The sequence below is a fragment of the Pogoniulus pusillus genome, chromosome 3, assembly GCF_015220805.1.
Source record: "Pogoniulus pusillus isolate bPogPus1 chromosome 3, bPogPus1.pri, whole genome shotgun sequence".
In the NCBI taxonomy this organism is placed as follows: domain Eukaryota; kingdom Metazoa; phylum Chordata; class Aves; order Piciformes; family Lybiidae; genus Pogoniulus; species Pogoniulus pusillus.
This window is the reverse complement of record NC_087266.1, coordinates 6,927,501-6,938,837: the sequence shown is the minus strand read 5'-3', so window position 1 is coordinate 6,938,837 and position 11,337 is coordinate 6,927,501. Positions and strand designations below refer to the sequence as shown.

The following is an 11,337-nucleotide window of genomic DNA, read 5'->3' as shown; positions in this document are numbered from 1 at the left end:
AGAAATAACAACGAGGAAGAACAATTAGAAATAACAACGAGGAAGAACAACTAGAAATAACAACGAGGAAGAACAACTAGAAATAACATACCCTGCTTCAAGAAGTGAAAGCCTGATCCAAAGTGCACTAGAATCAGAGCCTCACAGACAGAAACTGAATGGAAGAGTTACTTGACACAGTAAAACTCCACCCAACAACAAAATAAGTGCCACAAACTAAACTACACTGGAGAGATCTTACATTTAAACGTGGTTTCTCAAAGTGTAAAAATCACAAATGTTTCAAGTTTGATTGGAAGTGGAAAACAGAAAGAGGAATGGAAGTTTAAACTATTTGTGCTGCTAGAGCTAAGAAGTGTGTTCCGAAGAACAAAGCAGCAGCTGTTTCCTGAGACAGCGAGTTAGCTACCAGTGGAGAAAGGAGACACAGGCTGATGAACAATGTACAGTAGCTGTTAATTTGAACTGCTCACAGCCCAATGAATGAATATCCTCGTGTCCTTCTCCATAGAACATGGAAATGTTTATGCCAGAATCTGCACTCGCAGTAGCACCCTAAGCCATCGGTGGGAAGCAGGAAGGAGGCTCTTGGCTGCAGCGACAAGCCATTTGTGACCTCCAAAGCTGCATTCACTCTTGGAGATTTCACCCTTTGTCTTTCAGCAAACCAATCAGCATGTAAGATGATACAATGATATTTCTAAAAGCTTGACTGTAACTGACTTGATTAAAACCTCAATCATATTTATTCAGGGCCACTGTGTCATTATAAAGTACAAGAGGCTGGAGAATGAGCACAGGAGAGTTCAGCACTTCCAATTTTTGACAAAGTGGTTTGCCAACACCTCTCGGTCAACAGGTTTCAGGCAAGTTCTGCACAGCTGCTCTTTTCCCCACTGTGGTTCTTCTCTGGGTCTTGTTCTCTATAGTCTTTTAAGTAATTACCCTGTTCAAGAGCATGAGAGGTCAAGACTGCAGAGCCTGAAGACAAATGCCATCTTTAACACAAGACCAGGGAACGCTGGGAACTATCAGAAAGAAGATGCAAAGGATGTTTTAAAAGATAAAATGTCAGTGTTGGTTTTGCTTTGTTCCCAGAGGATGGGAGGAGACTGCAAACAGAAAAGGGCCACCTGGTGTCTTCAGAAACGACCAGGCATATCATCAAAGCTGAGAAAACTTTTCAACAGAACTGGACTTTAAAGAGTCCGGGGACAAGAAGCCTTACCCGACTCTGAGATAGAGTTGTCCTTTCAAATGGCAAAGAATCCTTTCCAAAGAGGAGCTGCAGTCTGAATGAAGCCAAAGCTGGGAAATGAGGGGACTGCCCCAGCCATTTATTAATGTCAAATATGCTGTCTCATGAATCAGGGCAGTTTGTCTGGTTTGGAAGCCTTACAGAAAGCCCAGTGCACCTGGCTTGTTGAGCTCAGCACCAGGCTTTAGGCCGATCTGAGAGGCTAGCTGCAGTCTGTCTTTTGAATAGTTTGTCCTGCAAACAACTTTTTTTAAAGAAGGCTTTTATTGAAGAGCCATCAGCAAACAGATCATGCAGAATTTGGACAATGCACAGAATGGGGGAGGAGGAGCCCACACAAGGCACAGCCTCAATTATTTGTTACTTCATAAGATCTAGCCAGCACAAGTGTCACATTTGCTCTTCAAGAGAGCTACTTTGAAAGATGTATTGGTTGGAAAGAAGCAAAGTATTTGTGGGGGATACACATGTACACACACACAAACATACAATGCAGACCCAGGGTGCTCGCTGGCAACCATCAACACAGTGGCAGGTATGTCAGAATTAGGACAAACAGCAAAGGGACAAAAACACAACCTTGAAGCAGATTGTGCATGCTCAGCCAGTTATCAGCAGAGTGAGTCCAGGGCCAGCCCTGACTATTCACTACAGCACAGAAAAGATACCCAAAGCAGCTATGGTTAATAAGCTGCCAGAAAAACTAAGGGAAAGGATATTTACCTCTTTTCCAGCATTGATTCCAAAGGGCTTACCCTGTTCAATTTCTTTACAAACAGCACAGCCAGTTTTTCTCCATGCCTTCCCCATCTCTCCACCAAACACTGCAATGAGGATCTCCGTGCTGCTTGCCATGACAGCTTGCACCAGCTGTGGATGTCTGATTCAGTCCTGCTGAAGGCAGCAGAAGTTTCATCAACAGCACTACCATTTAATTCAGTGTATATACCAGCAGTCAGGACAGCCACTGAGCATGGCAAGGAAGATGCTGAGCATTGAATAAGAACTCTCTTAAAGTACAGCACTTGAGAAGAGCAGAAGAGGAAAGCAAGCCACAGCAGACAGCTCAATCCATGCATTTTGACTAAAGTTTATCTGCAAATGCTCTCCATCCATCTGCCACCTGCTTCCCTCATGGGCACAAGCAACAGTTAGCACTGCAACACAGGTGAGGAAGCAGGAGTGGAATGTTGAAATGACCATGTGATGAGGCTTGGCCCTACTCCCAGCAAAGCCTCTGGAGGTTTAATGGCCACTGCTGAGGCAATACCACTTCAGTGGCTGTGCCTGGCCTCTTCAATCCACTGCTTCATGTAGTAGATTTCCAAGGCTCGAGCTCGCTGCACAGATTTGGGATCTAAAGGGTTGCGGCTGCGGAGGTCCAGGTGATGGGCTCCATCTGGGATCACAACTGCCACAAGGGAATCGGTGATGTTCTGGGTCACTCCACCTGCAGACCATGGGTCCAGGCCACCATTGCTGAAGAGAAAGAATACTCATCATCAGGGCACATCTGCAGAGCAGTCAGCAGTGAGGCTGCAGCTCACATCAGTGCATCCACATTGACTGGCAACCAGTTTTCTGTATGTACTGACAGAAACAGACCTCAGCTTTGCTTCAGTGTCCTGAGCCTGCTCTCTGCTGCAAAGAAGTCTTCTTGGCAGACATATGGAGCGACCAGCAGCTTAAGTACAGCTAATTCAGGTTCCCCTGTACTGCAACATGTCCACATTACCAAGTAAGAGCACTTTGCTTTTATTCCTCACAGCATGCATTAATAATCAGCTGCATCCTTTAAAGCTCTTCAGGAAGCTCTACCTTTTGCTGTTTCAGCTGAGTGCCAGCTTGGTTTAGCAAATAAATGCTTGGACCTTCCACTAGTACAATTATTTCTAATAACAATCACATTAGAGTACAACTTTTACCCCTTGAGAAACCAATCTACAATGACTCTTCATCCATGACAGGACAATTTAATGTGATTTACTCCCTTTCCTCCCTCACCTCAAGTCAATGAAAGGATTCCTTGCACTGTAGATCTAGCTTCTTATAATGTCTGGTCCACAAAGCAAGCCAATGGCTGAACAAGGGTAAGAGCTTTGCATTTCTAGCTTCACACTTGACCCAGTGATGCCTATAATATCTTATTTTCTTTTACCACAAGGTTCCTCCCACATCCATCTTCCTGCACAAAGCAAGCAACATCCATATACTTATCACAGTATCACCAAGGTTGGAAGAGACCTCACAGATCATCAAGTCCAACCCTTTACCACAGAGCTCAAGGCCAGACCATGGCACCAAGTGCCACGTCCAATCCTGCCTTGAACAGCCCCAGGGACGGCGACTCCACCACCTCCCCGGGCAGCCCATTCCAGTGTCCAATGACTCTCTCAGTGAAGAACTTTCTCCTCACCTCCAGCCTAAATCGCCCCTGGTGCAGCCTGAGGCTGTGTCCTCTTGTTCTGGCGCTGGCCACCTGAGAGAAGAGAGCAACCTCCTCCTGGCCACAACCTCCCCTCAGGTAGTTGTAGACAGCAATAAGGTCACCCCTGAGCCTCCTCTTCTCCAGGCTAACCAATCCCAGCTCCCTCAGCCTCTCCTCGTAGGGCTGTGCTCAAGGCCTCTCCCCAGCCTCGTCGCCCTTCTCTGGACACGCTCAAGCATCTCAGTGTCCCTCCTAAACTGGGGGGCCCAGAACTGAACGCAGTACTCAAGGTGTGGTCTAACCAGTGCAGAGTACAGGGGCAGAATGACCTCCCTGCTCCTGCTGACCACACCATTCCTGATGCAGGCCAGGATGCCACTGGCTCTCTTGGCCACCTGGGCACACTTATGGAACTACACAAATCTAGATGTTTCTCCCTTAAAACACTGGGCACCAAAGGAAGCATTAGAGCTGGACTAGTGCATGTCAGTGTTCATTTCTTAGATACTCCCAGAAATTTAGACTTGCTCATTATGAAATATGCACTTAGAAAAATACCACAATGGCAGCTGAAGAAAATAACAGAAAAATGAGTAAAAAAAAGAGTTTTGTAGCAATGACTAACAAATAAAAACCTGGTGGAGTTTGACCTAACACTTCATCTGTTTCTCCACTGAAAACAAACCAAATAAGTATCTTTCACCTCTGTAGTTATTTTCAGTAGTTCTGTATTTGTGATTTTGGAGAAGAGAAACACTTTGTATGTGGAAAACAAAAGGCATACAGAGTATTTGATTTAAAAGGTCACCTGAGCAGCAGAGCACTGTGGCAACAGGAGGCGAGACCCAAGATGTACATGAACTTTGATCTTTCAGTCCTAGTCACATGGAAGCTAAGCATGTCACAGGAAAACACTGCCTCAGGCTTTTCTGCATCCTCTGCAGCTTCTGCCAAATGGTGGCATCAGAGGCACTGACACAGTTTGGGAAGTGAGACTTGCTGAGAGAAGGAAAGATGGAGGGCTCACCACAAAGTCATTTCAGGTCTTTGGTTTTTAGGGAACAAGCTCATTCAGCACCAACAGGAATGGGTCAGCCACGTGTTGAAAGTAAGCATACAACTAAGTATTCAATGGAGCTTTGGGAACTTCAATTTCTTCAAAGCAGTGTTTTAAACGTGTGCTGCTCAGGACAAGCAAGTAACCAGTCACACACTGTGCATCTCCAAGAAGGTCTCAATATGGCAGTTAAGGTTCCTGCAGCAACACCACAGAACACACACCACACAGCATTAATCTGCAGCGTGGTGCACTGCTTGCAGAGGGAGAAGCAGCACCACCAGAGTTCAAGCATCCTGGCCAAATCCCACTATGGCTTGATAAATCCATCCTACAGCAGTTCTCTTGAGACAGAGTATTCTTCCCTTCCTGCACTACAGTGTTGTGCAAGTTGGCTGACACGTGAAACTGTGCTTTTCACCCCAGAGGGAGCTGCATCCTCTGGCAAACACAGGGGTATTTTTTTGTAAAGCACTCTGCAGTGCTGGAAGATAAAAGGCTCTTATAGAAAATGTACAGTGTTGACAATGTATTTGTTTGAAGAGAAACAACCCAGCTTGAGATCCAGAGCTCTGTGTGTCCAGCACTACTTTTCATTCATTTGGTTGCTTTTCAAGCTTTTCTCATTTCAAGCTCCTTCAGCTGGCATAAATTCTTAAACACTTAGATTTGTTTGCTTGTCTATGGCTTACAAAGCAGATTTCTCCTGTACAGAGCTGTGATGCCTTGGAAATAAGCAACACTCTGCAGAAATTAAGTTAAATCAACAAATGCTTTTTTAATCAAAAACTTGACCAAAAAAGGGTGGAATTTTTTCACTCTGGAGCAGACATCCTGCTGGGACAGAAACAGCAAGAGGCAAACAAGAAGAAAGCAACAGGCTTTTGGAGCCAAACAGACCAATGCTAACAGCTGAAATTCAGAGAATAATCCCCAATTCAAATGAATGTTTTCTACTTTTAAAATATACACTTATTTACTGACTCAAACAGACCCATTTTGAGCTTTAAGGAAGCAGCAGTGGTTTGTTGTTTTTTTTTTAAGAGGCCTTGAACATTTTTAACCAGGGCACAGAGAAATAGATATCCAGGAGCTGCCTTCAGCAGGCAATCAGTACAACGAGTCAGAACTCCTGAAGCACAGGCTCCAATGGGTTTATTTATGCCTCTCTACCACCTAACAACCTGACCAACAGCCAGTACTTAGCTGTCCAAAAATCTGTATCATCTCATAGCAGAAATACAGATACATAAACTACCCTTTCTTAAAGCAAGTTTAACCTTACAAGTAAGGAAAGTGAAGGCTAAGGGCACATTGTTTTTTGCAGTGAACTGAAACCTATCTTCCACTTCTTGTTCAAAGGTGGTTCAGAAGAACTTGTGTTGTACCACCAGTATGCCTTGACAGAATGGAAACATTTCTTTGTGTTTGGATATTACCCAGCTCTGATGAAACTTAACCTGACTGCCACTGAAAGAAAAGGGCAATTGGCAAGAACAGGAAAGCTCCAAGTTACTTTCCTCTCTTTTCTCTATCCAAGTGAAAAAGGAGTGTCACAGAAACCCTTCCATAAGGTTATCACTCAGAGCAACTATTTTAGTGACCAAGACTACTATATTATAGATAGAGCTTGTTTAGACTCTTATGTGAAAGAGACAGTGCTTTGACATCATAGAAAGGTAGGTGGATCTACCAGCATGGGAAACTTGGACTTTTGCTACATGATAAGAAGGAATCCACATGAAGAAAATTACCTTTGGTAGAATTCCAACTCAGATTCTTTGGAGTTGCACAGGCAGTTGGCTGCTTTGACCAGTTACTCTCAAGAGCAACACAAAGCACGCCCATCACTTATTCAGCTGGAGCATTTAACACCAATACTTTTGCTAATAAGGGCAGGCTCTCTGCACTGACAATACAAACTAAAAGACAAAACAAGGCTCACCTGAAGACAATGTTGCTGTGTGAAGTGATGTTTTTCCCTCCATACATAGAAAGAATCCAAGAGGGCCGAGGCCTCACTCCCCAGAGCCTGTCACACTCTTCTGAAAGTGCATCAAAGTCCCATTTCTGAGGCTCAAACATATCATTGACACCATCTGTGCACATGGGCATCACCATCTCAGTGCAAGCCTGAAAGAAAGAGCGTGACAACAAGAGGTGTTCCCAGGATACAGCCCAAGAGATGCCAGTGCGGTACTAAAATAAGGTCAAGAAGAGTTTGATTTGTAATTACCACCAAAGAACCATAGATTTTAGCTTGGAAAAGACTCTTAAGATCAGAGTCCAATCATAAACCCAGCACTGCCAGGTCAACCACTAAACCATATCACTAAGCATCATGTCTCAAGGTTTTTTAAACCCCTCCAGGGATGATGATTCCACTGCTTCCTCAGGCAGCCTGTTCCAATGTTTGACAACCCTTTCCAAGAAGAAGCTTTTCCAAACATGCATCCTAAACCTTTCCAGTCTCAACTTGAGACCACTTACTCTTGTCCTATAACTTGTTCCTCAAGAAAAGAGGCTGCTTTCCACCTCTCTCCAACCTCCTTTCAAGTAGTTGTAGAATACAATATGGTCTCCCCTCAGCCTCCTCTTCTCCAGTATAAAGAACTCCAGTTCCCTCAACTGCTTCTCAGGAGTTGTGCTCTAGAGCCTTCACCAGCTTCACTGAAGTACTGAAATGGGTCCAAAGAAGAGCAGTGTTCTCTTTGTAGTCAGGGCCCCAAAACTAAACACTTGTATTTGAGGTGCAGCTTCAACAGCGCTGAGGATAGAAACACAATCACTTCCCTACTCCTGCTAACCACACTATTCCTGATACAGACCAGGATACTGGTGGCCTTCTTGGCCACCTAAGCACACTGCTGGCCCATGTTCATATGGCTGTTAACCAGCACCTCCAGGTGCTTTTCTGGCAGGCAAGTTGCCAGCCACTTTGCCCTGCAGCATTGGATGGGGTTGTTGTGACCCAACTGCAGGACCCAGCACTCAGCCCTTCTGAACATCATACACTTGGCCTTGGCCCATCAGTCCAGCCTGCCCATATCCCCTCCACAGAGCCTCCCTACCCTCAACTCAACAGCATCCTCAAAATTACTGAGGCTGCACTCAATCTCCTCATCCAGACCACTCATTTTAGTGCTACTAAAGAGAACTGGCCCCAAACCTGAGCTTTGGGGAACACCACCAGTGACTGGCCACCAACTGGATTTAACTCCCTTCACTGCCAACTATTTAGGCCCAGCCATGCAGGTTTTCCCCACCCCCACCCAGTGGAGGATACTCCCAGCCAAGCCATGAGCAGTCAGTTTCTCTAGGAAGATACTGTGAGGCAGTGGCAAAGGCTTTACTAAAATAGCCAGTCTCTCCCTCATCCACTAAGCAGGTCACCTTGTCACAGAGTTAGACCAGGTTAATGAAGCAGGACTTGCCTTTCATAAACTCATGCAGACTGAGCCTGATCACCCAGTTGTTCTGTGTGTGTGGCACAGTAGCCATATACACAGAGAACAGCAGTCAAGAGCAGATGGTCACCACCTGAACATCAATTCTTAACACTTAACTTTTGGAAGCAGCTGCCCTGCTTCTCAGAGGAGAGACTGTTGCATGTGCTTAGTAAATGGGATTAATAGAGCACAATATCCTGGACCCCTGATCACATGCATCTGTCTTTTTGTTAGCTACTGGATGGTAAAAGTTTGGTCTCAGTGAGCTATAGGATGAACAGCTTAAGTTTAAATAAATTAGTATCAACATATCCTGACATATTTTCTTCCACAAAGTGATTTAGACATAGGGGTTTAGAAGACCAAGATGCTGCTGCTGTACTGAGCTTTCACTCAGTATGAAGAGCTGAAATTCAACAAATAGCTAATGAAGACATAGCCTAAAACTCATGGGAAAGCTTCTGCTTTTGTGTCTTGCTCTCACCACCACAATCATACTTGTTTCAAGCTTGCCTGGGGCTTTTTGGTCTGGTGGAGAGAAGACTTAAAGGAGATCTAATAAATGGCATCCTGGCCTGGATCAGGAACAGTGTGGCCAGCAGGACAAGGGAGGTTATTCTGCCCCTGTACTCTGCACTGGTCAGGCCACACCTTGAGTGCTGTGTCCAGTTCTGGGCCCCTCAACTAAAGTTGAGATACTGGAACGTGTCCAGAGAAGGGCAACAAAGTTGGGGGGGGCCTGGAACACAAACCCTATGAGTAGAGGCTGAGGGAGCTGGGGGTGTTTATCCTGGAGAAGAGGAGGCTCAGGGCTGACCTTGTTGCAGTCTACAACTACCTGAAGAGAGCCTGTAGCCAGGCGAGAGCTGGTCTCTTCTGCCAGGCAACCAGCAACAGAACAAGGGAACACAGTCTCAAGTTGTGCTGGGGAAAGTATAGGCTGGATGTTAGGAGGAAGTTGTTGGCAGAGAGAGTGATTGGCATTGGAATGGGCTGCCCAGGGAGGTGGTGGAGGCACCGCCACGGAGGTGTTCAAAAAATGCCTGGCTGAGGCACTTAGTGCCATGGTCTGGTTGATTGGACAGGGCTGGATGATCTTTGAGGTCTCTTCCAACCTGGTTGATTCTATGAAATATCTATAAATACAAAAGGGCTGGGTGGCAACAGGGAAGGGACAAACTCTTCTCAGTTGTGCCCTGTGATAAAAGGGGCAATGGACATGAACTACACAGGAAGTTCTTCCTCATGTTGAGGTGGAAATTCTTCACAAGGGTCACAGAGCACTGGAACAGGCTGCCCAGAGAGGTTGTGGAGTCTCCTTCTCTGGAGACTTTCAAGACATGTCTGGATGCATTCCTGTGTAACCTGCACTAGATTATGGTCCTGCTCTGGCAGCGAGATTGGATTCAGTTTCCAGAGGTCCCTTCTCACCTCAAACATCCTGTGATTTGTCATCAGTACATTGATCATATGTGGTGCAATATATTGACAGTTGAATAGCCCTAGCACAAGTAAACCTTATTACAGTATCACAGTATCATCAGGGTTGGAAGAGACCTCACAGATCATCAAGTCCGACCTTTTACCACAGAGCTCAAGGCTAGACCATGGCACCAAGTGCCACATCCAACCTTGCCTTGAACAGCCCCAGGGACGGCGACTCCACCACCTCCCCGGGCAGCCCATTCCAGTGTCCAATGACTCTCTCAGTGAAGAACTTTCTCCTCACCTCCAGCCTAAATTTCCCCTGGCACAGCCTGAGGCTGTGTCCTCTCGTTCTGGTGCTGGCCACCTGAGAGAAGAGAGCAACCTCCTCCTGGCCACAACCACCCCTCAGGTAGTTGTAGACAGCAATAAGGTCTCCCCTGAGCCTCCTCTTCTCCAGGCTAACCAATCCCAGCTCACTCAGCCTCTCCTCATAGGGCTGTGCTCAAGGCCTCTCCCCAGCCTCGTTGCCCTTCTCTGGACACGCTCAAGCATCTCAATGTCCCTCCTAAACTGGGGAGCCCAGAACTGAACACCTTGAACCTCAAGGTGTGGTCTAACCAGTGCAGAGTACAGGGGCAGTTACAACTCAGAGAGAACACATACCTGGTAGTACCAACCGAACAGGCCCAGACTTTTTGTTGCAGTCTCAGACGTGTCTAAGCAGGAGGCTTCTCCTGAATAATTGTAGTATACATTTACTGCCTGAAAAACATTCTGCAGCAACAATTTGTCAGAAAGACTGGGATCCTTCAAGTACTTGCAGACTTCCTGCAACAAAGAGAAAAGTGGGAGTGTCTAAATCTGCAAAATGAAAGTTAACATACAATACCAAATGAAATACCAATTTCTTTTTGAAGTAGAGGCAGATCCTCCAGAAAGTGTCTTTCTATGCACTGATACATTGAGCATTATCATAAAAAACATATTCCATTTCCATACTTTATGCCTCTACGGGATCTGAAACTCCACATTTCCTGATGGTTAGTAGGTTGAGAGAGGTTTCTCATGCCCCTCTGCTCTGCCCTGCTGAGGCCACATAGAATCACAGAATCAGCCAGGTTGGAAGAGACCTCCAAGGTCATCCAGGCCAACCTAGCACCCAGCCCTATCCAGTCGACTAGACCATGGCACCAAGTGCCTCATCCAGTCTTTTCTTGAAGACCTCCAGGGACGGTGCCTCCACCACCTCCCTGGGCAGCCCATTCCAATGCCAATCACTCTCTCTGCCAACAACTTCCTCCTAACATCCAGCCTAGACCTGCCCTGGCACAACTTGAGACTGTGTCCCCTTGTTCTGTTGCTGGTTGCCTGGCAGAAGAGACCAACCCCCGCCTGGCTACAACCTGCCTTCAGGTAGTTGTAGACAGCAATGAGGTCACCCCTGAGCTTCCTCCAGACTAAACACCCTGTGATGGTTTGGGGGTTACCCCGCCCCCCCACACTTTTGAATTTGCCCCAGCTAACTCAGACGGCCTCTGGGAATATAGATGAAGCAATTTATTTACAGCTAGCAGAATTTACAAGCAGCTATTTACAATATATACAGTTATATACAATTATATACAGAAATATACAATGGATAAACAATACAAAAAGCACAACTCCCCTCCCAGAAACCTGAGTCCCCAGGAGGGGCTCTCAAACCACCCCAACACCT

At 46.0% G+C, this 11,337-nt stretch overlaps 1 protein-coding gene across 2 annotated transcripts in view; it reads right to left on the bottom strand.

The window, feature by feature from the left end:
• Positions 1 to 727: 727 nt before the first annotated feature.
• The window catches only part of PRCP (prolylcarboxypeptidase), a 58,818-nt gene continuing 48,208 nt past the window's right edge, over positions 728 to 11,337 (bottom strand). For both annotated transcript variants that reach the window (XM_064169577.1, XM_064169585.1), the window contains exons 7-9: positions 10,284 to 10,448; positions 6,689 to 6,876; positions 728 to 2,737 (exon numbers count right to left, since the gene is read on the bottom strand). In XM_064169577.1, the coding sequence (XP_064025647.1) occupies positions 2,533 to 2,737; positions 6,689 to 6,876; positions 10,284 to 10,448 (558 nt within the window). In that variant the 3' untranslated portion in view covers positions 728 to 2,532. The remainder of the gene's footprint in view (positions 2,738 to 6,688; positions 6,877 to 10,283; positions 10,449 to 11,337) is intronic.